The sequence below is a fragment of the Hippopotamus amphibius genome, chromosome 3, assembly GCF_030028045.1.
Source record: "Hippopotamus amphibius kiboko isolate mHipAmp2 chromosome 3, mHipAmp2.hap2, whole genome shotgun sequence".
Lineage (NCBI taxonomy): Eukaryota > Metazoa > Chordata > Mammalia > Artiodactyla > Hippopotamidae > Hippopotamus > Hippopotamus amphibius.
In genome coordinates this window covers 128,176,041-128,201,696 of record NC_080188.1, presented here as the reverse complement: position 1 = coordinate 128,201,696, position 25,656 = coordinate 128,176,041, and the positions used below count along the sequence as shown (strand labels likewise).

General features: G+C 43.2%; 2 protein-coding genes across 6 annotated transcripts in view; both read left to right on the top strand.

The window, feature by feature from the left end:
* Nucleotides 1–590: 590 nt before the first annotated feature.
* LOC130848788 (peptide chain release factor 2-like) lies at nt 591–2,311 on the top strand. The gene is made up of 4 exons (XM_057727181.1): nt 591–1,007; nt 1,138–1,408; nt 1,639–1,727; nt 2,162–2,311. Exons 1-4 carry the CDS (start codon nt 591–593, stop codon nt 2,309–2,311), a joined length of 927 nt encoding a protein of 308 aa, XP_057583164.1.
* The window catches only part of KMT5B (lysine methyltransferase 5B), a 49,394-nt gene continuing 24,623 nt past the window's right edge, over nt 886–25,656 (top strand). The window contains exons 1-4 of one of the 5 annotated variants that reach the window (XM_057726463.1): nt 1,526–1,698; nt 10,041–10,088; nt 18,275–18,510; nt 24,941–25,088. In XM_057726463.1, the coding sequence (XP_057582446.1) occupies nt 18,351–18,510; nt 24,941–25,088 (308 nt within the window). In that variant the 5' untranslated portion in view covers nt 1,526–1,698; nt 10,041–10,088; nt 18,275–18,350. Of the gene's footprint in view, nt 1,409–1,525; nt 1,699–10,040; nt 10,089–18,274; nt 18,511–24,940; nt 25,089–25,656 lie in introns of those variants that run through there. The other 4 variants (XM_057726464.1, XM_057726462.1, XM_057726460.1 and 1 more) reach the window with 4 other exon arrangements.

Here is a 25,656-nt window from a genome sequence, read left to right as displayed (position 1 = left end):
CACCCACTAATCCACTCTTCCGGTTGGGGGAGCCTTTTAGGCACCACTTCCGTGCATCTGCCCGCTCGTGCCAACCTCAACTTCTCCTTGACGTCTGAGCTTTTGACCAGAGTCGTGGCTAAGGGCTCTGGCTCAAGCCCCGACTGGCTGTTTTAGAGGTCACCTGACCCCTCCGTGCCTCAGTTTCCCTGCGTGTAAAGTGGGGGAAATGGTCCCCGCCTCCTGGGGGTCGTTGTAAGCAGTAAACGAGGTACGGCGCCAAAGCTTGAGGACAGTGCCTGGTACCCAACAAAGGCTGTATACGTGCCGCTCTCGTTATTGTTATTTCGTAGTCATTACCACCAACTGCAGGATCCAAAGGGCGAGGCTTCGCACTCGCCCCGCGGCGCAGCACCTGGCCCCTGTGGGCCGCTCAGCAACTTCCCCACCTGCCTAAGCTCCTGGAAGAGGGGGGTGGGGTGGGGGGGTCTCCATCCTTGGTACCGGCACTGCCCACCTAGGGTGAGAAGCAGAAAAGCCCAGCAACACACAGTAGGTACTCAAGAATTCTTGTGGCCGGTTGACACTAAAAAGCCAGAGTGGCCCGATTAATGCAGGCCGGCTCCCTCCCCCCTCCCACGCCACGCGGGGGGGACGCTCAGGCTGCCCAGACGGGCTCCCCACGACACCCATTCCCACAACAAAGAGGCTCGCCTCCGTGGGGCCGCATCCCCTCGGCGCACCCGGGAGGCGCAGTGGGCGAGGCGCCCGCCGGTCCCCCAGGGCTGACCCCGTCCCGGCTCGGGAGCTGTCCCCCTCCGCCCCTGTGGGTGCAGCCGCGCCAAGGAGACCGAGGGTGGACGGCAGCCTCGCGGGACTCGGGCGCGCACACACACCCCGCAGCCGGGTGGCGCCCGAGGGGCGCGCGGCGATGCCGCCGCCTCCAGACGCGATTTAAAGGGCAGCGACGGGCGGAGGGATCCCTGCCGCTTGCTCACCACGGATCCATCCGCCGCGAGCAAAGCCCGGCAACGACGGCCTCGGCCCCTCAAAATTCGCTTTTTTTGTCCCTCCGCCGCGGGAGCACCCGGCGGGGGACTCATTTCTTTCTCGGATTTCTCCGCCTCCCCCCCACCCCCACCCCCAGTCCCGTAAAAGCAACAGCGGCGGCCGGCGCGGCGAGAGCCGAAGCGGTGTTCCTCCGCCCGGCCGAGGGCACTCCTTTTCGTGTCCTTCCACCGTTCCCGGGCGGCGTCCGAGCGGCTCACCGGGGGCGGCGACGCGTCTGCGGCGCGGGAGGCGAGGCTCCGGGGCTATGAGGTGAGGGCGCCCGGGCACCGGAGGCGGCACGCGCGGCGCCGGGAACCAGAACGCGGAGTCCCCAGGCCGGCGGCGGCCTCTGGGCCCTCGAGGCCGCGCGCGAGGCGAGGTGAGGCCCGCGGCGCGGGGGCCGCGAGGGGCGCGGCGCGGTGGCAGGGGGCTCCGGCCGCGGCTGGGACTCCTTTCCCGACCAGCGGAGGAAGCGGGCGGTGCTGCGGCCGGCGCCGCCATCTTGGATTTTCCCCTTCCATTTTTTCTCTGGGATTATTTTTGGTGATTAATTTTCTTGGGGGACGGGGGAAGCGTCGAGCCGGGTGGCGCGCGGGCCGCCCCCCTCAGCGCGGCGGCGGGGCGGCGGGGCCTCGACGCGCCCCGAGGAGGAGCGGGCAGCGCCCGGCGGTGAGCGGGGGGCGGGCGCCGGCGCGGGCGTGCGGGGGGCCCCGGGGCACGGCGGGCGCGGGGGGCGGCGGGCCGGGCGGGGGGCGCGGGGGACGGCGGGCCGGGCGGGGGGCCCGGGGGGGCCCGGGGCCGCGGGCCTGGGGCGGAGGGTGGGGGGGCGGCCGAGGGAGGGGCGCGGCGGCGGGCGCCGGCCCTGCAGTGGGCGCCGCCGCCGGAAGGGAGCGGTAGCGGCCGGTGGGCAGCGCCGGGCCGGCCCGCGGCCGCACGAGGGGAGCGGCCCCGCCGCTCGCGATTGGGGGACTCTGTTTTCCCTCTTCGCCAATGGGCAGCCGTGAGCGGTCTCGCCCAATCTGCTCCCTCAGCCGCGCTCCACTTCGGGTTGTGTGTGTGTTTGGGCTCGAGCCTCCTTTCGGATGTCCTCCCGGGCCCATCCTCCGCCCCGCTCCCGTGCCTCCCCTGACAGCGGCTCCGGCGCCCGGCCGGGGCTCGTCTCCCTGGCCCCAGGCCCCTCTCGGGCTGCCGGCGCCTCGGGTCCCCCGAGAAGGCGTCGGGGCTCCTCCCGATCGCGCCCGCACAGCGGAAGATGCTGTATCAGCGTCGCCCCTGCCTCTGAGGGTGGGGGAGAGGTTTACCAGATGACAGCTCGACCCCGCTTGCTGGAAGGCTGTAGAAGCACGTTGGACCCGGAGAAACCCCCTCTCCTCTGTTTGGGTTCATTTGACCCCGTTTTGGAGCTCTTACTTCCGATCCATTGACTGGGGGAGCTTTAAGAGTACGGAGGAGCGGACCTGTGTTCTTTGAAGTTAATTTTTCAGAAGTTGCCAACTGAAATTCACCCGGGGGGGGGCGGGGAACGGGGGGGGGCTTCTCTCTAATGAGAGTTGTTCGGTTGTGATTGTGATTCTTCCCCCCCCCCCCCCCCAATCAGGACCTTTTTAGATTTAAACCATTTTGATAGATAGTTGAACACGGCTCTGTGGGTTTCGCAGGGTCATCAAAGGACACAGTTGCCGGCTGAAGCTCTTTTCCTTCAGTCTTTAACGTTAAGAACAGGCCTGTAACGTTTGATGATTAGTTGTAAAAGCGTAAATATTTTGAAAAGGGAGGGGGAAATCAGTTTTGCTGAAATAATTGCGGATACTTGGTGCATAGTGGGAGATTTCCTTAAAGAGTTACTCGCTATAGATACAAGTTTACTTTGTAGCCGAATGTTTAGCAGCTTCCACCACAGGTGCGGCCCTTTCTCCGTGGGGCTCCCTATATTCCGAGATGAAAGTCCACGAACGCTTTCATCCCAGCATGTGTGGGAACTCGGGCCCACTTCCCAGTTTTTAATCTCTGAACGTTCCCCTCTTCCTTTCCCAGGCTCAGGCCCCAGTAGTTAGTTTCCCCTGCCTGGTGCCTTTCGGTCACATCCTGCCCAGGTTCCTGCACTCCCTCCCCCGGATTGACACTCGTCCTCAGGAAGGCCGGGTGACAGTGTTCCCTCCTGGCTCCCTCTCCCTACAGACCTCTCCCACCCGCAGGCGCGCTCGCTCTCGTTCCCTGAGCAGTTGTTACGGGACTTGCTCGTGTACCTGCCTGTCCCCGCAGCCTTCTCGTCAGCTGTTGGGTTACTTGTCTTCTCTGCAGGGAGCAGGTGCAGAGGAGGTGCTCAGTAGACACTTGATGAAAACTGTTAGGTTATGAGTAGAGTTTAGTGATTTATATGTCGTTGTTCAAAATTTGTTCATTCTATTGTTAGTAAAACGTTGTCAGTAACAAAACAACTTAGTTTGAGAGTGAAAGAAGTAATAGGGATAGTTACTCCTCAAGAGGAGAGGAGAGTAACTCTGGACTTAATTTTTTTACCCATAATCTTTGAAACTAAACTCAAAGTCATTTCCAAGTGCTCTTTTGCTTATGTTTTCATTTGTCTTCTCATACACACTGAAGTGCTTATGTTTTGAACTCTCCACCAAATATCAGTGGACAACACGTGTGGGGGGGGGGGCAGATATAGCGAAATATGCATGTGAAGGAAGTGGTAGCAGGTTGTTTGTGTGTCTGTGAGCTTAGAGTTTTGTGGGTGGGGCATGTTTATAAAGTTTCCCTTGGGTCATATATATCTGGGGTTTAATCTGATTTCTCTTTATTTGAGTACCATTTTGGGGGCTTATAGGACATGAGTGTGTGGCCTGGTTGTGTTGCAAAATCATTTATGTGAGTAGCATCTGAGCAGCTCCCTGTCCACAGGAATGCCTTTCCCACAACTTAGGAGAGCAAATCCTTTGAGATAAAGGATGCCGATTCTGTTATTTTATACTCCTTCCTACCTTATATGAGCTCTGCTTTCTCTCCACTCTCAAAATCTTTCTCCTTCATGGGCAAGTTACAGGACTTTGTCAGCCCTAGAACTCTTTAATTGTTGAGTTCCACAGAGTGTTAAAGATACAGACCGTGTGTCTTTGTTGCAGTGTGGCACACTGTTGGTTCCTTAGATACACTGAGTAAGTGCAGGAAGAGAGCGCAGAATAGCTGTATCTCAGAGCTCAATGCAATAGAAGTTTTATTTGTAAGATGTAACTTAATTGCAATAAAAGGCACAAGCTTGAATTTATTACAGGATAAAACTAGCTGATGCACTTTAAATTGCAGGTATTAGGGAGTTCTAACCATTAGAACACAGTAATTTGAAAAGTAATTTTTTTCTTGGATAGACTATCAACTTTGAAATCTTCAAACATATTCTGTTTGAAGCTCATAAGTGTGAAATATGAATTCAATCCTGTGGTTTTAATGACTGAGTTCCATTGAACAAGCTGTACAAGGAGGGGTCCTAGCGAACAAATGGGGTGCCATGGGGCTTAGGAAAGTCTCACAACTTTAAATTCTTTGTATCAACTTTACATTCTGCCCCCCCCCCAAAAGAAACCCTCTACAAATCTGTTTTTACTTTAGTTCTTACTATAGTCCCTTTTCTTCCCCATAATTTGGTGTTTCCTAGAAGATTAGAAGTGTTGGTTGAGAGGAAACGTCATGCCAGTCCAATACCTAGCCATGGATTTTTCTGTTAACGTGATTGGAGTTTGTCTTTGTCCCAGTCAGATTACACAAAAGTCTAAGTAACTTTTCATTTACAAACATATCTTGTTTTATTTGGCAGACACGTCCCCAAATTTTAGTCATGCACATCTTATTTTACAGGCATTACAGGATTTTACTATTTTAAAGGCGTGGAATAGAGAGAATCCATCTGTGCTGGAAAGACTCAGCGCTTCATTTTTGTAGATCCATGTTAATGTCTAGCTTAAAAGAAAACACTTTTCTTTTGATTCCTATATTGCTCAGAGGCAGTAAGTTAGAGTGGATATATTATCTTTACCGAGTTGGTGACGGAACCAGAACCATTTGCATTAATTCTAAAATATTGTCACAAGAGGAAACAAAAAGTCACTGATTTCCATAGTCACTGATGCTCTAAGTTATGTTTTGCTTCATGATTTTCCTTCCATCAGATTAAAGGGTTCCTAGGACCGCTGGACCACTGTGGCCACTCACTGCCTTTGGCTCCCACGTCTGCCAGCCGGATTTGGGGCTGGCTTGTATCTGTGTGAGACAGACTCAAACGCTGCAGTCTTCTAAGGCTGTATATAATTATGACTAATTATACATATAATTCTGGAGCTGGATGAAGGGCCACTGGATACCTGTATTCTAGTCTCCTCCATCACCACATTGATAGGGCCAAGCCTCAGTTTCTTCATCTGTAAAATAACTAAGCATTAATCTCTGAGATCATTTCCAATTCTAGGTTATACTTAATCTTTTACACTTTTCACCACCCATTTTCTCACTTCTAAGAGCTAATTTAATCATTTTGCCATCTCTCCAATTGGTTTACATAGTTCTTCTGTATATTCCATGTAGTCTTTCCTCCTTGTATTGAAATATTAAGTTGATGGTACAGCTTACAGTCAGTTGGGTTTCAGAATTTGGAGACTAGGGTCCCAAAAGCTTAATTCTTCTGGTCTTTATGGTCCCCACGTCTCTGTGGCTCCTGCTTGTCAGTTGTATTTTTTCAGGATGTCTTATTTTCTGTATTATAAGTGTACACAAAGAAGAGAGTAAGTGGAGCCAGGGAGCACTCCCCGGTGATTAGCCTGTTTGTGGGTGATGCACATGTGACTCAAGCATTGAAGTTAACCTCAGACTTAGGCCTGACCGCTAGGGTTCTAGACTCAGCCTTACCACTTAAAGCAGTTTGACTTCAGGAAGACGACTTCAGTCTGAGCTTCAGCCATCTCATTTGTAGTAATAATACCTGTCTCACCTGCACCATAGGGTTGCCAAGCTGGTGAACCCTCAGTCCTGTGTGTGAGGGTGAAACAACTTGTAACTTGCACATCTTCCTAGGAACACTGGGTCGTAGATCTCTCACGGCTCTAGGATTGCCTCCCAGGTCTACGGCAAAAGATCCCTTCAGCAAAGGGTCATTCTGCTTCCTGTTCCACACTATTCTGCTCTATTCAGTGGATACTTGGTTTTCACTGGCTTCCCTTTGATTTTGCAAGGTCCCCCACTCATTAGTAGCCCTGTGCAGATTTTCCTGAAAGCTGAAACTCCTGTGCGCCCTCTAGTGTTCGCTGGGCACAGCCCATGTTCCAGCACCACGAACAGTGCCCGGTGCCTCCCAGTAGTTTCCTGATAAATGTTGGATTGAGTTGATTCTTGATCTGCAGAATGATTCATTTTGTCTGTCTGATTTTTATAACAAGATTGAAATATCAGATACAGTTTGATGATCTCTGAAGAGTGTTTTTATTTTTTTTTAAATCCTTATGTTGCATGTTGTGAAGGGATATATATTTTTAGCAAGAAAACCAAGCTACTCTTAGGCAGATGGATTCCCCCCAGCTGAAAAGTAAAGGGGGCTGATCCTTTAGCCAGTGCACCAGTAGAGTCTGGAGCTAGAGTGGCCGTACACACACCCGCTTCTCCCTTCCCCCTGAAAAGGAAACAAAAACAGAACAGGATTTAGACGAAGCCAGTTGCCTCACAAAATATTTGTTTGGTGGATGTAAATAGATACCAGGAGTAGTTTTAATCCAAAAAGAAGGTGATTGTTTCTGTATTTATGCTTTTGGTTTCGTCTCCTTGATGATCCCATCTAAAGTTCCCACCTTATTCTCACCTGACATCCTGTTTGTTTCCTTTATATTTTACCAGAATTTACTGTTTCATACTTACTTGGTTGGTTGTCTCTCTTCCCACACTGTATGTCCTCTGAGCTTCATAAAATCAGGAACCATGTCTATTTTGTTCCAGGGTCTGACTCTTCAAGGATGGGGCAAAGTCTGTTAAAAATTTGAGTCAGGATTGTTTTGCTTTCTTACACAGGGTCAAGAGTGTACAGTCTTTCAACCATGCCTGGGCTAATTTTTTTTCCTAATTCTCTTAGGCTTCCTCTCATTTGTAAAATGGGGATGAAAATAGTAGTATATGTTACTGTATATATTTAAGGTCTTTATTGTATAAATGATGTATAATTTAATATTATATGTTAATGAATATTTTAAATAATTATATATGTTTAGGGACTGGGATGTTGGTAAATGACATGATATATGTCAAGTTATTAGCACAGTTCTCGGATCATAACATGAGCAATCGTGTGAAATGGTGCCCAGAGAACTAGAGCTAAGAGGTGTCTTTCTGTCACACCCGGGACTGTTAAGTTGTCCCTGCATCACTCAGTTCTTCACTCACGTCTTGAGCGGATGTCACTTAGCTGTGTACTAGACACTGTGCTAGGCATTGGGCAGCACGCGTCTCCAAACACTGTAAGTGGGGATGGCTCCTTTCCAAGGCCTGGTTGACTCTCACCGTGCCAGTGTGTGTCTCTTGTTTATTTCCTTCTCTCTTCACTCCCCTTTTCCTTTCATTTAACCGACCATGATAAAGGCCAAAAAAAATGTGTGGGTTTTTTTTTTTGGTTTGGTTTGGTTTCATGTATTGGTAGCATATTATCTTGTCAGAAGAAGTGAATTATCAATATTTTGGGCAAGTAATACGTGTCCCTGAGTCTGTTTCTTTTAATCTAAGACTTTTTGCTTTGAAATTCTGAGGTTCTTTGAATTGAGATAATGTTGAAATGCTTGGTGAACTGTAAAGTACTCTGTTAATGTTACTCTGTTCACAGTCATTTCTCTCCTGAGTTTTAACATCTTATGACAGCTTCATCTGGGTAGCGCCCCTCCTCGAATTTAGCAAATCCAAACTTTCTTATCTTTCCTGCAAACACGTTCCTTCTCCAGTCCTTGACTTAGTTAATTGCAGTCTTTCAGTCTCCCCAACTAAAGCTTATGCCCCAAACTAGAGATTTCTGACTTGAGTTCCTTTCTGTCCCTTGACACCCGTGTCTGATTTCTCACAAAGTCTTGCCAAGCTTGTATTTGAAACACCAGACCTTTCCTCTCTCTTCCCATCCATTGCTGCTCTTTGTTGCATTTAATTTTCTAACAGTTCTCTCTGCCTCCAGTCACATGCCTTTCCACTAGTGGGATCCTTTCTATGAGTACAGTTGAGCAAATTCTCCAGTCTTTCACCTGTGTAACCAGAAAAAAAAAAGTGCCTGTTTTACAGGGTGTGACAATTAAATGATTAAGTTAATATAGGAAGCACTGAGTGAATGGAGGAGCAATTATTGTTTTAACAAATACAGTTACAGTAAGAAAAATAATGCTTTATCAGATATACAATAAGGTGTATTCTATTGTAACAAAATCTGCAGTCCCTCTGAATGTTTACATATGAGGTGTAGTCAGAGATGTTTAATTATACACTGTTGCCAGAAGTCACATTCCTTCTCTTCAGGAGCTGTAGGAAAAGCAAAGCCAATCTCAACTCTGTATCGTGAATTAGCACCTCTGGTCCTTTTTTATTCTCTTGAAAATTTGTGCTTTTTTTAATGGATGAGGTGATGCGATTTTTTTTTTCTTGTGGGAGTTACGTAGGCTGAGGAATGGAGGGGAAACTTCTTTAAAGTTTTGTGAGTAATACATCGACGTGTTGGGTCTTTGTTTCTTCCTTAGTTACATGAAAAGAGGAGACAGTTGGAAACCTTTATTGTAGTAGCACTTTCTGCTCATTTGATCCCTGTGCTACTCCTGTTTTTGTTTTACTAATGAGACAGCGAGGTTAGATGACTTGGCCACAGTGGCAGTGCTGGAGAGCAATGAGTGGAGCCAGGGTGTGACCCTTGGCGCTTCGACTCCATCCCCATCCACATCCTGAGCCGCTGTGTGCGCTGCCTCCTGCACAGTTGGCCACCTGGCAGAGTCAGTCTTGGCCTTTAACACCCAGCCTGAGAATCACCTTTTGGACGGTTTTTCTCACCTTTGTCTTTGCCCAGTAAGAACTGATTATTCTTTGTTCTACTTACCTCATAGCTAGCTTCTCAGGAACCGTGGGCTGTACTTACAGACTCTTGACACTAGGTGGCATCTGTTTCTAGAGAAGTAAAATGCTGTTTGGGTCTCAGAGACTAGGATAACAAAGGAAGCATCCTTGATTTTGTTTATAGGCACTACTAGGTAAGCAGATGGATCAAATACAGAGAGATGGGGGAGGAGATTTGGGGGAGATTAGGGGGCAGAATTTCCCTCAACAACCACATCAGCTAAAACCTTTATTTTAGAAATACCTACTGAGACAATTGGAGACACAAATCTTTCTTATATAAAGTCCTTTGTTGTGGTACATATTGGTGTACATCAGTAAGGAACTGTGAAGCGGTATTTTCTGTAGTGAGTTTATTGCATGCTCAGCTGTAGTTCCGTGGCTGAATAAGTAAGTGTAAGTGTTGTGTATGTCTGATCGTAGACTTACCAGTGGTGGCTATTTTGCTGTTTAAAATGGTCTGCTAAATGAAAAACTCTACTAGTTTTAATTTTCATTTTTTATTGTAAACATATGTATAAATATAATAATGTTCAATATACTTCTAAGGAAGGTCTTGGTTGACTGTGCTTAAGCACAGTGCGTGAGTAATTAGATGTGTAACTGAGACACTAGCTTTATCTTCAAAATCCACATAGCCCTGTCTGTAGCCACATATCACATGTGCAGCTGAAAGGGGAAATGACTTTTTTTTTAAAGTGTGTTTAAAACAACTTTTTAAAGATGCTTAAAATCTCTTTTCCTGTGACATGTCGGAATTTTACGTATTTCTGGAGTCTAACTAGAAAGCATTTTTACTTTGGTTTACTTTCTCATGGTCTTTGTATTAGTTTCCTGTGTGTACTGTAACAAAGTACCGCAGACTTGGTGGCTTAAAACAGCAGACGTTTATTCCCTCACAGTTCCAGAGGCCAGAAGTTCGCCATCAGCTTCACGGGACCAAAATCGAGGTATGGGTAGGGCTCCCTCCAGAAGCTCTAAGAGAGCATTGATCTTTGCCTCTTCCAGTTTCTGGTGACTGTGGCATTCCTTTGCTTGTGGCCGTCTCCTTCCACTCTTTTCCTCTTCTTCTGAAGTGTGTGTCATGTCAAATCTCCCTCTGCCTCTCCCTTTTAAGGGCACTTGTGATGACATTTAGGGCCCGCCTGGATACTTATCTCTTTTATCTCAAAATCTGTAATTTAACCATATTTCCAAAGACCCCTTTCCTTGTAAACTAACATTCACAGCTTTCAAATTAAGCCTTGATGGATATCTTTGGGGACCATTTTCCAGCCTTCTTTAGAGAAGTTATTGCAACCAATTTAGCATTAGCGATGCTGGCTCTAGCCATCATGTCATCCTGAAAGGGGGTGGTGGAGCACTATTATGCATTGGTGGGAAACTGCTCTCTTAGGGTACCATCATCTCCTTGGTCTAAGTGGGGCTTTGCCAACTGAAGCTACTTGAGAAAGCTGTTAAATTGGCTGAAGCAAAATGCATATGAGTTTGACTCTACAAAAGCTGGAAAAGGAATGCAGAGATGATACTTTTAATAATAGCATGTCATTAGTAATTATTTTACAAGTATAAAGACCTATCCTTTGCTCTTGAGTTTGGTGCTAGATACCTGATTAGCATTGAATCTGCATGCCAGCTCCAGTTTTTGAGCAGCAGGTCTGCTTTAGGTAAAGGCATAGTGCTGAATTAAGGAGAAGAAAGATCCCCAAGGCTTTTCTTTCATAGCACTAGCACTAGTTGAACTCTGACAGGTCATCTAAATTCTTAAATGAGATGTATTTCTGACAATATTCATAGGAGCAAATTTTCAGATTAGAGGTGTGATCGTGAGTTCATGGCGGGTTTCTAAGAAGTTGGCAGCTGTGCAGTTACCCTGTCAGACTGCATTAAAGGAGCACGGCGGGATAGTGATCCCAGGTGCTTCTGATGGCTTTACAGGGCTTCTTCAGCTGGCTCGATCGTGTGAATTACGACTGTAGGATTCCATGGAACCTTGGCTGTGTGTTGGTTGCAGATGAATTTGGAATAACCATTGATTAAAAAAAACATGGACTTCTTCGGTACATATATTCTAGAGTCTTTTTGTAATTTTAGAGTTGAAGGAAAGAACTAATAACCACTGGGCTTATACGTAGCAGTTAGGTTTGAGATTAGAAAGGGGGACTTGATACGAATGGACCTATGGTATGTTGGTCCTTGTGCTAGGTTCCAGTGATACGAAAGTGTACCTTAGCTCATTTATGCTGCAGTGGGAAGGGCAAGTGTCATCAAGTAATTATATAAAGAAGTGAATACAATTGTAATAAGCACCATGGAGGAGAGATATTAAAGCATATGTCAAGGCGACCTACTGGGTGGAGGACTGGGAGGTGGCAGGACCGATGGGCAGGTTGGCAGTATCCCAAGTGCAAAGGCCCGGTGGTGGGAAGATGTCTAGCACACTAGAGGGGTGTAAACTAGGCTGTGTCTGGAGCATTAGCTAGAGCCAGGGGAGAGACCGGCAGGGCTGGATCATGCAGGAGCTTGTAGGCGTTGGCAAGGTAAATTCCGCTAATGGTAGTTCTTAACGGTTTCAAAATACTTGTGTTTTTGCTGCTGCATGTAATTTTCACAGGTGGGATAGGCTGCACACATGAGGCCCTAGAAGGGGACATTGGTTTTCACATAACTAGTGGGATGTCAGTGGAACTGATAGTAGTCTGAGTAGTTTTGCTCCTGGTCCACTGTGTGCGTATTTCTTGTTCCTTCTCTGGACCGTGTTTCCTTTCATTTCTGTGCTTTTTATTTGTGTTTGTCTTGCTTGTGCTTGTTTTAAATAGAAAGCTCCTGGGATTCTGGGCTTGTGACGCCTGGGCATCAGAGCCCGCAAGCAAAGGCATCGAAAACTTATGGGAGTATTTCAGTGACATTTTTTCACTTCCCATCAGCCTGGAAGTCTGATTTTTGAATTGCTGTGCTTAAAGTTTTAGAAATTGGCTTTTGCTTGTGTACATATGGATGATGCAGAGGATTTTTGTGAAATCTTTTTTCATTTTCTTTTTTATATATATCTTTATTTTTTATTACAAAGTAATATATGCTCATTTGGAAAAGTTGAACCTTTTGAAGAATAGGTCATGTAAGTTAAAACATTGCTTGTAGTCTCTTTCTCCAAAAATAAGACTGTTAGCTGTTTGGTGCACTGAATTGTTTTCTTAGCACATTGTAACTGAATCACTTGAAAAATGTTTGTTCTGCTTTCTCAGTAAAGATTTTCAGAAGTCCTCTAGCAAGCTAGAGCCAGCTTTTTAAACATGTGTTCCCTCTTCATTTTCAACTGCTTGGGGATTGTTCCTTGTCAATGGATAATTTCTCTAAGAGAAACTGTCTGCAGACAAGTCCAGTTTGTAAACTGGTTAGAGAGTTCTTGGTAATGGCACAGGAATTATGCTGAAATTCTTGGTAGTCTTTCAGAGTCAGTGTTTTCATTTTTCTGACAGATTTTTAAAAATCCTGATTTGTGTTTTGGATACTCCACAAAAAAATTCCTTTCCAAAAGCTTTAAGTGAAAAAGAATTGAAACCATAGTTCTCAAATTGGAGATGAGCAGTTGAAGAAGTCACTAAGAGTTCATGATCCTTGTGCGGTGGGGGGCTGGGGGGGGGGTTGGCATTTGTTGAGGGTCCATCATGGGAACAGAGCGGACACTTTACATAAACCAAGCACATTTCCTATGAAAGAACTCTGTGCTTTCTTTAGAATCTTGAATTTCAAGTGTTGGGGGCAGTGGGTTTTTTGGTTTTTCCCCATTATAAATAGGTTGACTGTAAACATTCTGGAGAAAAAAACTTTTTTTTGATGTTAATGCCATTCCCCCAAAGACACGCATTGCTGTTGGTGACTTGGAATGCATGATGGTGTGTGTGTGCTTTTTACTTTAGTGGTATTAAGATGTGATTAAACTTTCCTCTTTAAATACAACTCTACAGAATTCTTTAAACACTTTCCTCTTTAAATGCAACTGTTATTTTAGCAGATTTCTAGTACATATTTTGTATTATCATAAATTTAATGCCCTTTCATTTACGTTTGATACTAGAATCTGAAGTACTTCATCCTTCCCCAACTGTTGGTCCAGTGCAACCTTTCCTTTTGATCTCAGTGTCAGGTCAACTCCGGGTGGGGGTGGGGGAAGGTGTGCCCCTTCTTTAGTCACAACTTTGTTTCCTTTAAGCCTGCCTGGTTGTGTCATTTTTGTAACGCTCATAAAAATAGAAGGGGCGGAGCCTTGCACAGACCCCTCAGGAATCCTGTCCATGGGCAGACTTGGGTGATTTATTACTGCAGTCCAGAGACCTGATTAATCTATTCGTTTAAAGACTTTTTTTTTTCAATAAAGATCCTTATAAACTCTCAAGGCATGCTGGTCTCCAATTAACCTATTCCCACCATCTCCCACCCTCTGAATATTATATATAGCTTTTCTGGCACCTGAAATTGGGACTCTCTTTCTCTTATTTGAAACAAATGCCGAGAACTCAGTGCTCTCTTTATTCATTATGCCTTGTAGTGCTTTCTGCCGTCTAATTCTTTCCCCATGAGCCCACATTTTGAGACACTATGTCCATTTCAGAAGTGCTCTGTTGTTTCTGAGAGAGGCTCACAGTGACCCATCTGTCACGACACCCGACTCTCAGAGCTTTGCCTCATGAGCACTGCGGCCTGAGCCCAGGTGGGTCACTGCCTCCCGAAGTGCTGAGCCCTGAGCCGCTCGTGCTTCGCCTCCTTCCTCACTAGTTGCTCCTTTCAGTATCTTAGCTGCTGTTTTCTCACCTTGATCTCTAATTGGGTGCCTCTCGGTCCTTAACTTCCTTCATTGGTACTTACTCCCTAGGTGATTTCATCTTGTCCCATGACTTGAAATCCCTGACTCCAAATTTATACATCCAGCCTCGACCTGCCCTCCAGACCCTTGTAGCCATCTGCCTAAACATCTCTGCTTGATCTCTAATAGGGATCTCAAACGTGACCAAAACCAAACTCCTGCACCCCAACCCCTGCCCAAACCTGATCCTCCTGTGGTCTGTCACCTCTGCAGCTACCGGTTCCATTCTTCCATTTGCAAGCGTATCTGAGTCCTCTTTCTCCCAGTGTTAGCAAATCCTGTCTGTCAGCAAAACCTTCAGAAGAGATCCTGAGACCACCGCTTCACACCCCCTCTGCTGTTGCAAGCCACCAGTATCTCTCTCTCCTCTCACTAATTGCTGTGGTCTCTTAACTGCTTTCTCTCTCATCCCCCCAATTGTTAGTTGCTTTGTTAGAACTGCTTTTTCAAAAGCATTCAAACTTCGCCACATAACAAGCAGCCAGCGTGGGCCTTTAACACTTAGCTCCTGTCACTTCTTTGCCTTCTCACTGAGGGTTAGTCCCCAAGCCTCAGCAGGGCCTTGGAGGTCCCCTGGCCTCCTTCCTGCCCCCCTTACCCCCTTACTCTGCTCCAGCCACACTGGGCTCTGTGCTGGTCCTCAGACACACTAGCCACTCTCTGCCTGCTGCCTTCTCCCCAGTGCTGCCCCTCTTTTCCCCATCCCACCCTTCCTGCACTGAAACACTCCCTGCCACTTAGAAACGGCTTTATTTTCTCCAGGGTGCTGGCGTTTATTAATACATTGTTTCCCAGAGCTTTTTTCATTAGAATATAAGCACAAAGGAGGGTTAGAAATCTTGTTTTGCTGTATCCTCAGTGCCTGAAACAATGTCTGGAGTGTAGTAGATGCCTAATAGTTTTCATGATATTTTTATATTGGGAAACCAGAACAGAGAAAGATTTGTAGCTGTTAGGCCATTTAAGGAGTAGCTAGTACTCCTTTCTTGAAATTTTTTTTTTCTGTCAATTTCGGAGTAAATTTGAGGTAATTTTAACTTCTAAATATAGTCGGTGGCCAGTTAGCTTTGATACTGTCAACCAAGCCATGACCGTGGTAGTAATTCCATGTGAGCCAGCTGGGTTCCAGGCCAGAGAGACAGCACCCTTGCTCTGTTGGGAGGGGGAGCTCTGTGGGAGCCACCGGATGTCTTCAGATCCTGTTTCTCATACTAAACTATCCACTTGTGTTAGCTTTTGAAATTCCATCTCCACCTTTAATATGTAAGTGTTCTTCCAGCTCGTAGTCTTATGGAAATGATGAGAGCAGATCCTGCACTCACGAGGGCAGAACAGACTGACCCGATGATTTGCAGAGTACATGTTCACTTCGAGCTAAAAATTGTAAATAGCCCCCGGTTTCTGATAGCTTTACTAGAACTGCCTTAGCAAAATACTCATTGCGAGCTTAAGTCTTTTGCCTTAATCATAGCTGTTGTTATCTGGACGAGTGGAGAGGATTGGAGCCTCTGCTGGAATCCATCCAGACATACATGCAGTGTTCATACTGGTGAAATCAGCTGCATCCTGTGACTGACAGAGTGCTTATTATGCTATGGTACCTTAAGTTCAGACAAAATACTATCAGTTGACTGCAATATAAGTGAGACCCAGGGTTGGGAATTTGCTCCATTTCGGGTCATTAACCCACATTTAATTGAAATTATGTGTAAGTTAGAGTGGATCTCAGTCTGTACTCCATGAACTGAGCTAGAGTGTACCACTAAATGATTTATTGGTGAACTTTCCTGAATTCTTGGGAAAAAAATAGGTTGATAGGTATAATTTCCTCAAATTAAAAATTTTTATTTCATAGTTTTTCTTAAAATTTTGGCATCTGCTCTTTGCCCTAACAGATGAACAAATGAATGAATAAGTAGCTTAGAACAATAGTTCTGACACTGGAGCTTGCATCAGAATCACCTGGAGGGCATATTAAAACAGACTGCTGGGCCTCATCCCAGGTTTTCTGCCTTTTCTGTCTGAGTGGGAAGCTTGGTTGGGACTTAAGGATTCTCTGGAGAGGTGACTTGCTCTTTCGTTTGTCTCTTAATTCTGTCTAAAGCCCTGCTGCTCTCTTCTGTTCTGCATAGTTACATTTTATGTTATAATTGAGGAGAATTAGGGCTCCTAAGAGTCTTAAAAACACATTCTTCCATCATTATCTGTAAGTTGTATGTTATATGTGGGCATTCTTGACATGAATTTCCTAAAGGACCCAAAACACTTTACCACCTTCTTGTTCTTTTTCTCTGGAGGTGCAGAGTCAGGGGGAGAACCAGAAAACATAATGGCAGGTAGTAGGGAGGTTGCAGGTGGTGACAGCTGTGATTCCTGCCATGTCTTGCCAGAGCCAGAGCTGCCCCAGCTGCCTGTGACAGCACAGGCATCTTGAGGAAGAAGAGAGTTTGAAGAGGTCAGGTTGTAATTTATAGCTTAAAAAATACATGCTCCTGTGAAGTGGTTTAGACCACAACCTAATTTATTTATTCCTTCATCAGTTAAGTGCTTTTGATCTACTTTGTGCTGTACTAGAGAAAAGAAAAATAAGTTCTTAACCTCAGGAACTCTCAGTCCATTAAGGGGGTAGATAGGCCTTCACTACATGGTGACCTAAGGGCTGTCACCCAGTTTTACAGTAGGGTGTCTACCTGGATTTGGCAGTGATGGTCAAGGAAAACTTCCTGGAACATCAAGGAATTAGCCAGACAAAAAGACAGGTCACCTGAGTATAAATAAATAAAAGATATTCAACCGTCAACAGGGGGTCTTCTGTTTAATTTGATAGAGTGTTTTAGGTGAAAAATATTTAGCTTATAACTGATGTATCAGTATTTTACTTGCCCTTTCCTATTATTTAAGCAGCAGCATTTTTCTGGGTTTAGTGAAGCCTACAAGAAGAATCAAAAGATAGGCACAATAAAGGTTGAATACTAATTGAAGTTAAATATTGAAGGAACCAAGAGAAAAATACATGTTCGAGAACAATTGTAAAAGTATCCCTAATATGGTTCAGCTGTTTTTCACCTTTTTACCTAAGCATGTTGCTTTCACACACATTTTACCTCACTGAATTCACACAAAATTCCTGTGACTTGAAAGAGACCAGAGGTCAAGTAAAAATTATTGGTTATCATTAAAGGCATCTCCAGGTACACATTTCTGGGAGTACTTTAAAATAATTTATCATAAGTACTTTTCTGTGTGTTTGGAAAATGAGGGAAAATGCCCTTTGTCTGGTGTAGTGAGAGACCCTTGGGCAGCAGTGCTCGGTTCTTCTCTGGATGCGGCTGCAGGTTGATTGTGTGGCATTGCGCAGGCTGCCTCAGTTCCATCTGCAGAGTGAAAGAGTTGTACTAGAATCTTAAAGTTCCTTTAGCTCTAAAGTGCTGTTTTTGCACTTTCTTATCCTAGCACCTTTTTAGTCTGACTTATGCTAAAGCATAATTCCACAATGAGGTGATGTCATGGACATCTTTCTCATTCCATTACCAACAAACATAATCTATTATACCTTCACTTCCAAAGGTCCTTATGAATTATAAGCATCTCTCACTATGCAAGTCATTTTGTTCCCAAATTCAGCTAATTAAAATTCAGATAATGAGGGTTACCATTATATTAACAAATATAATAATCTCAGTTTTCGTTGCCATTGTCAAGGAATGCTAAGGCAGGTATTTCATCGAATATTTTGATATTTGTATGTTGATCCCTTAAATACACTGAATGCTGACTTCAAACTAACAGCAACAAAAGGATGTGACAAAGCTGTTGTGGACAAAGCTTAACTGAGATGCCTTTTCTTCAGCTCCTCAGAAGAGAAGAGACACCTTCCTTGTAGTTTACTCACAGAGTTAATAAATAGAATGTTACCAAAGCATGTAAATTGGAGCAGGTTATTGAGCTGTACCTAGCTATCAGGGTAATAAGAAGCAAAGATGATTCTTCTTGGTAACTGGAATGTAAATATTTATTGAGCACTTACTAGTTACCAGTCGCTTTTTGAAGCACGAGCAGTGAGCAAGGCGGAGTGAGTCCCTTCTCAGAGTCTGGGGGCACTGTAGACCTCAACCGGACGTGTATGGAGAGGGCAGCCAAGATAGTCTGTAAAGTGTGAAGACTAATTGCTAAGTTACTTTTAATACTCTGAAAATTTCTCAGGGGTCTGTGTAGCATGGTCTTTTATGTATTTACCTCCCCATTTTGTTTTGTTTTTCATGTTTCTGTTAGGAGAGAACATTGAAATTATTCTCTAAGCTATTTGAAGAGAGTGACTAAATGCACCTGGGTCAGGCTGTCTGTGGGTATGAAGTGGTTGGGAGAATCCAAGAACATGGTGGTGAATGGCAGGAGAAATGGAGGCAAGTTGTCTAATGACCATCAGCAGAATCAATCAAAATTACAGCACACGGGGAAGGACACCGTGAAGGCTGGCAAAAACGCAGGCGAGAGGAGGTCGAGCAGATGTATGTACACACTTCAACTGTCGCTCTTTTGATTGTGATATGGGGCAGTGATTCTTTCCAGTTTGTAATGTGTATTCTGTTCTCTGTTGTTTCCAAAACAATTATTTTTATGTTCTCACAGTTAACAGTATAGTTTTTTTTTACTCTTTCAAAGTTATATCAACTTTTTTTCTCGTCAAACATTGTATACAGCTCAAGTTTCTTAATATAATGTTTTTATATCCATAACTTTAAATTACATTGTGTAGAATTTATACCTGAATGGTTAATTTGTTCTATTAAAAATATTAAAGTACTGCTATTAAATTTCTTTTAAGTTCAAACTGTGTTTTTTTATACTTGATGTAAGTATAAGTATGTGTTTCTTTGAAAACTTGTAGAGTAATATGAATGATAAAGTCAACCCTAATTTATATGATAAGTGGAAGTCAGGGCAGCTTTTCAGATTGTCCTTTCTTCTGTTTGTATAGGGTGAACAGTTTATCCCAACAGAGAAGCAGGATTTGTGGAGTTACCTTTTTACTTCTGTGTCTCTTGGTGATGAGGCTACTTATTGAGAGTTCAGGAAAGTGTAGATTTGATACATGTTTCGTAGTTCTTTTCAGAGTAGTAAAATGCCCTGGATAAGTGTAAACCTAAGTAGGCAGCTATATAAATATTGTTCAAAAGTATGTGGCCATGTTAAGGAAAATTTTTTCTTTCTTTCTTTCTTTCTTTCTTTCTTTCTTTCTTTCTTTCTTTCTTTCTTTCTTTCTTTCTTTCTTTTTCTTTTCTTTCTGTGCCACGTGACTTGTGTGATCTTAGTTCCCTCACCAGGGACTGGACCGCCGCCCTTGGCAGTGAAAGTGCAGAGTCCTAACCACTGGACCGCCAGTGGAATTCCTGGACAACTTTTTCTATTCTTTTCCTAAGGTTAATTTAGCCACAGTTAAATAGCCATAGTTTGTGTTAGAATTGGCCTACTTCCAGTAGATTTGGATTGATTGGCCTGGGGTTTGGTACAGTTTCAGATAGACTGCACCAGTTCTGATTTCATTTCCTTCTTACCTTTTATGGGTTTATGCTATTCACTGGGTCCAGGCTGCTCTTAACTTTTCCATATCAGATCAGGTCATTCTTTCTGTAACAATTAAAAAAAAAAAAAACCAAAACACACACACAGACAGAAACCCCTGCTTGGGATAGGAGTAGGGAGAGAGCCCAAGACTAATGGATTCTCCTTTATATGGACACCTCCTCACCCCCTTACCATGTGATGGGAACCTGAAGGAACTGAGAAGTGTAGTGATTATGGCAATGGTATTGGCTCTGGTCAGTAAATTAGGCATCTCTTAATTTTGTTTTTTTCAAATTGCTGTTGTCCTTTTTGTGCATCAGTGCTAAGAGGTCTTAATTAGTTTAGCTGTTGGAGGTACATAAGAATTTAGAAAATGACCATCATATGGGCTACACTTTCCAGGTGTAGACAGATTTGGAGGGATGGGTTGGAAAAACCCAGAGAGTGTGAGGATGAACAGCATCACGTTGAATGTTATTGGACAAGAACGGTGCAAAAACAGTCAGTGATGACGAGAAACAGAGCAGTGCCTCACCTTAGGTGAACTGCAGCGACTTCACCTGACGTCAGAGCAAAAGCTCACAAAACTGAAGGGAGAAATAGTTCCACAATAATTTGGAGACTTCAGTCCCCCACTTTCAATAATGGGTAGAACAGCTAAGCAGGGGATCAACAAGGAAAGAAGACTCAAAGAGTACTCTAAACCAACTCTTCCTAACAGACCTCTGTAGAACACTCCACCCAACAGCAGCAGAATATACATTCTTTTCAAGTGCACATGAAGCATTAATCAGAATAGACCATAGACTAGCCCATACATTGTCTCAATGAATTTATTTATTTATTTTTTCAATGAATTTAAAAGGATTGAAATCATACAATATATGTTGTGACCAAAATGGAATAAAATTAGAAATGAATAACAGACATTTGGGAAATACACAAATGAGTAGAAATTAACTCACTCCTAAATAACCAGTGGGTTAAAGAAGATATCAAAAGGGAAATGAGGAAATACGTTTAGATGATTGAAAATGAAGATACAACATATCCAAAACGTATGGGATGCAGCTAAAGCAGTGCCTGGAGGGAAATTATAGTTGTGAACACTTGTATTAAAAAAGAAGAAAGATCTCAGTTAATAATCTAACCTTTCACCTTAAAACACCAGGAAAAAAAAGAGCAAAACTAAACCCAAAGCAAGCAGAAGGAAGGAAATAACAGAGTATAAATTAACAAAATAGAGAATAGAGAAAATCAAAGCTAAAAAGTTGGTGCATTGAAAATATCAACAAGAATTGGCAAGCCTTTAAACAAAACTGATAAAAAGAGAAGAAAAAAAAAACTCAAGAGTCAACAATGAAAGAAGGGACATTACTACTGCCTTACAAAAATAAAAAGGATTGTAACAATACTATGAACAACTGTATATGAAGAAATTAAATAACTTAGATTAAGTGAACAGATGTCTAGAAAGTAATAAATTACTGAAACTGATTTAGTAAGAAATCTTATTTATACAAAATCTGAATAAGCCTATAGTAAGTAAAGAAGATTGAATCAATAATTTAAAAAACAAAACCAAAACAAAAAACACTACCTACAAAGGAAAGGCCAGTATTATCCTGCTACCAAAACCAAAGACACTAAGAAAAGAAGACCTACAGACCAATATGTCTAATAAATATGGATGCAGAAATCCTCAGTAAAATACCAGCCAACCAAATCCAGCAATGGATGAAAAGAATTTTATAGCATACCCAAGTGATATTTATCCCTGGAATGCAAGGTTGGTTTAACATCTGAAAGTCAGTTGATTTAATGCCATATCAGTAAAATATGATCAAAAAACATACTGTCATCCCAATAGATGCAGAAAAAGCACTTGACAAAATCCAACATCCTTTCAGGATAAAAACACTCAGCAAACTAGGAATAGAAGGGAATCTTCAACCTGATGAAGCTTAATGTCATATTTAATGGTGGTTTCCCCTAAGATCAGGAACAAGACAGAAATACATCTGTTCTCACCACTTCTATTCAGCATTGTACTAGAAGTTCTGACTACAGCACTTAGGCAAGAAAATGAACTTAAAGGCATCCAAATTAGAGAAGAAATAGAACAATCTCTATTGGCAGATAACGTGATTGTATATATAGAAAATCATAAGAAATCCACTAAAATATTAGAACTAATAAATGACTTCAGTATATGATTGCAGGATACAAGATAGATATACAAAAATCAATTGTATTTTTTTTTTAATTTAATTTATTGGCTGCGTTGGATCTTCGTTGCTGCACATGGGGGCTACTCTTCATTGTGGTGCGCAGGCTGCTCATTGTGGCTTCTCTTATTGTGGAGCACGGGCCCTAGGTGCATGGGCTTCAATAGTTGTGGCACATGGGCTCAATAGTTGTGGCCCAGGAGCTCTAGAACACAGGTTCAATAGTTGTGGCGCACGGGCTTAGTTGCTCCGTTGCATGTGGAATCTTCCCAGGGCAGGGCTCGTGTGCCCTGCATTGGCAGGTGGACTCTTAAGCACTGCACCACCAGGGAAGTCCCAATTGTATTTCTGTACACTTTCAATAAACAGTCCAAAGATGAAATTAACAATTTCATTTACAACAGCATCAAAAAGAAAAAATAGCAGTAAATTTAACAATAAAGTGTAATACTCTGAAAACTATAAAACGTTGAAAGAAATTAAAGAAGTTCTAAATAAAGGGAAAGATATCCCACGTTCATTGATTAGATGACAATATTGTTAGGATGGTAATACTCCCCAGATGATCTACAGATTGAATGTAGTCCTTATCAAAATCTCAACTGGCTTCTTTGCAGAAATTGACAGTCTGATCCTAAAATTCTTACAGAAATTCAGGGGATCCAGCATAGCTAAAACAGTCTTGAAAAAACAATGTGGGAGATTCATATTTCTTAGTTTCAAAGCTTACTACAAAGCTGCAGTAATCAAGATAATATTATACTAGCATGTGGATAGACACATATTCATGGGATAGAATTGAGAATCCAGAAAAAACCCTCATGTTTGTAGTCAATTGATTTTTGACAAGAGTGCTGATAGAATTAAACGAGGAAAGAAGTCTTTTCAACAATTGGTGCTGGCAAAACTGTAAATCCACTTGCAAAAGAATGAAGTTGGATCCGACCTCATACTATGTGTGAAAAATTAACTCAAAATGGATCAAAGACCTAAATTAAAAGCTTAAACTGTAAAAACCCCCAGAAGAAAACATATGCATACATTTTTATGACTTTGGATTAGGCCGTGGTTTCTTGGATATGACACTAGAAGCACAGGGAACAGAAGAAAAAAAAGAGAGAACGTGAAATTTACCAAAGTTGCAAACTGTAAAGGATACCATCAAGCATGTGAGAAGACAGCTTACAGAACAGGAGACAATATTTTCGAATCACGTGTCTGCTAAATGACTAGTATCCAGAATAAATAAAGAACTCTTACAAGTCAGTAATGGGCAAGGGATCTGAACAGACAGACATTTCTCCAAAGATACACAAATGGCCAGCACATGCTCAGAATCCCGAGTCATCAGGGAAATGCACATCAAAGCTGCAAGGTACCACTTCACAATCACTAGGGTGTCTGATATCAAAAGGACAGATAGTAACAAGTGTTGGTGATGATGTGGAGAATGTAGAATCCTGTTTTGGGGGAACAGAAAAGGGTGTAGCCACTTTGGGAAACAGTCTGGCACTCTCTTAAAAGGTTAAGCGTAGAGTTACCACACGACCCAGCAGTTCCCCTTCTAGGTCTGTACCTTAGAGAACTGAAATATATGTACCCACAGAAACTTTCACTTGAATGCTCATGGAGACATTACTCATAATAGCCAAAAAATGGAAACAGCCCCAACGTCCATCAACTGATGAATGAAAAACTCAGTGTGGTCTGTCCATACAGTGGAATGTTATTTGGCCATAAAAAGGAATGAAGTACTGACTCATGGTACAATGTGGGTGAACCTTGGGAACATGCTAATTGGAAGAAGCCAGTCACAGAAGACTACATATTGTATGATTCCCTCTATAAGAAAATATCAGACTAGGCAAACCCATAGAAACAGAGAAAGTAGATTAGTGGTTGCCAGGGGCTGTGTGGGAGGGGGAAACAGATAGTAACTGCCAACAGGTATGGGGCTGCTTCTGGGGTGATGAAAATGTTCCACAATTGATTGTGGTGATGGTTACACAATTCTGTGAGTATATTTAGAACCATTGACTTGTACACTTTAAATGGGTGAATTGTGTGGTATGTGAATTAAATTTTAATAAAGCTGTTATAGAAAATATGACAACTTTGACAGTTTTACACATACCTACGTGCAGATAATTTGATTTGAAGACATGTATCGACCCTTGGGCAGGGACTTACATAGAAGTGTTGATTTATTATTTGCTGGAAGAGCGGATGAAAAAGCTAGACCTCTCACTTTGTCTCTCATTCTTCCACCTCTTAAATTTTGCGAGGCTTAAAGGTACTCTGCTGGGATCCTCTGTAGTCATGTGTGCTGACTCCATGAAGATGCTCAGTGACATACACATCAGACTTAAGTCGGCACTGATCAAACTTCATCCACACAACCTTTGGCCTTCCTTTCTCTCTTCTCGCTGTTTTTCTTCCACAGTTGAAGAAAACCCAATTTGCTGCAGTTATCTCTTTCAGTCACTTTGCTGTTTTTATCCATTCCTTCAAAATCTGTTTCAAACAGGCAGTTAGAGGTAGGCCTATGAGCTTCTCTCCACTTCTTTTCCCTCTTCTACACCTTGCTTCATAATCCAGGCAAGTTTCTTAACCTCTGGGCCTCAGTTTCCAGCAAAGTAGGGACGATGGTCGCACATCTGCCCAAAAGCAGAGAGCCGAAGGCCACACCTTGAGACTCCTTTTTGGTACTTGAGATTTCCCCTTCTGGCACTTACTGCAGAGGGTATCTTGTGTTCCTCTTGTTTCCTTCTCACCCTGGCCCTGTCTGTAGTGGCTCTTTATGCTGTTGCTGCTGTGATGGACATCTGCCCATCTCCTGTGTCTCAGCTCTTCCTTGGAGGGGCAAGTAAGGCATCTGAGCCAGAGTCTGAAAACTCCCCAGACCTTGTCCTTGGGAAACCTGATACTATTATCTAAGGAAAGCACTCAATAATCGACTTAATTTGCTGCCTTTGGTTTTCTGTTTTTGCAAAGGGTACTTAATTTCTTAATTAGTAAAACTGAAATAAGCAGTTCCAGTTGTTAATCAGTAACTTGAACGGACAGCGAAGCTAAAGGTTTTTAAGGTAGACTTAGGTCATATTCAGTGCGAGTTACTTTTTCTTCTTTTTTCTCCTCCTCACAGGTAATGGTAATCCAGGATTTGAAGGACAGAGCCGATATGTACCATCTTCTGGAATGTCTGCCAAGGAGCTCTGTGAAAACGATGACCTAGCAACCAGTTTGGTTCTTGATCCCTATCTAGGTTTTCAGACACACAAAATGAACACTAGGTAATTTTAAGTCTCTATCCTGAGTGGGACAGATGATGCCGTTGAACTTAAGAAAATAGATGGCGAATTTTACTATCAGTCAAAATTTAAGATGACATTAAAGGAAAGTTTTTTGCTGCAGAAGGACTTTCCATGCGTGAGCCAAGAAAAGCAGCAGAAGCTTCCATTTTAGTTCTCTGTTCTTCTTTTGTCTTGGGATGGTTCTATTAGAACATAAAGTTGGAGGTGCGTCTTTGTGGAGGCGCCTTTTCATACTCCGTTTTAAATGTTGATGAGAATTATCTTAGCTGAAAGAAATATCTTACATGAATCCTATAAAACCTGGAAAAATGTGTATTTTTTTTCTTAAATTAGGTTGCATCAGTTTTTTTTCATGATTTTATTACAGACTTGTCTTTTAAATAATTGCCACTGTATATAGGGAATTTTGCCATTATGTTTTATCTTTGAGGTTCAGCTAATCATTATAAGTTAGAGTGTATATGTTTATAGACGTGCTTATGTTCATTATGCAGATAAGAAAATAGATGTGTAACTGCTTTATTATCAAATGCCATCTATATAAAAT

What these genes read in the sequence shown, in the direction of transcription:
- LOC130848788 (XM_057727181.1), top strand. Translation starts at nt 591, where the DNA reads ATGCAGGCCGGCTCCCTCCCCCCTCCCACGCCACGCGGGGGGGACGCT. An exon ending in TCCGCCGCGAGCAAAGCCCG is followed by an intron (nt 1,008 to 1,137) that starts GCAACGACGGCC and finishes GTCCCGTAAAAG; the next exon opens with CAACAGCGGCGGCCGGCGCG. An exon ending in GGGCGGGCGCCGGCGCGGGC is followed by an intron (nt 1,728 to 2,161) that starts GTGCGGGGGGCC and finishes CTCCCCTGACAG; the next exon opens with CGGCTCCGGCGCCCGGCCGG.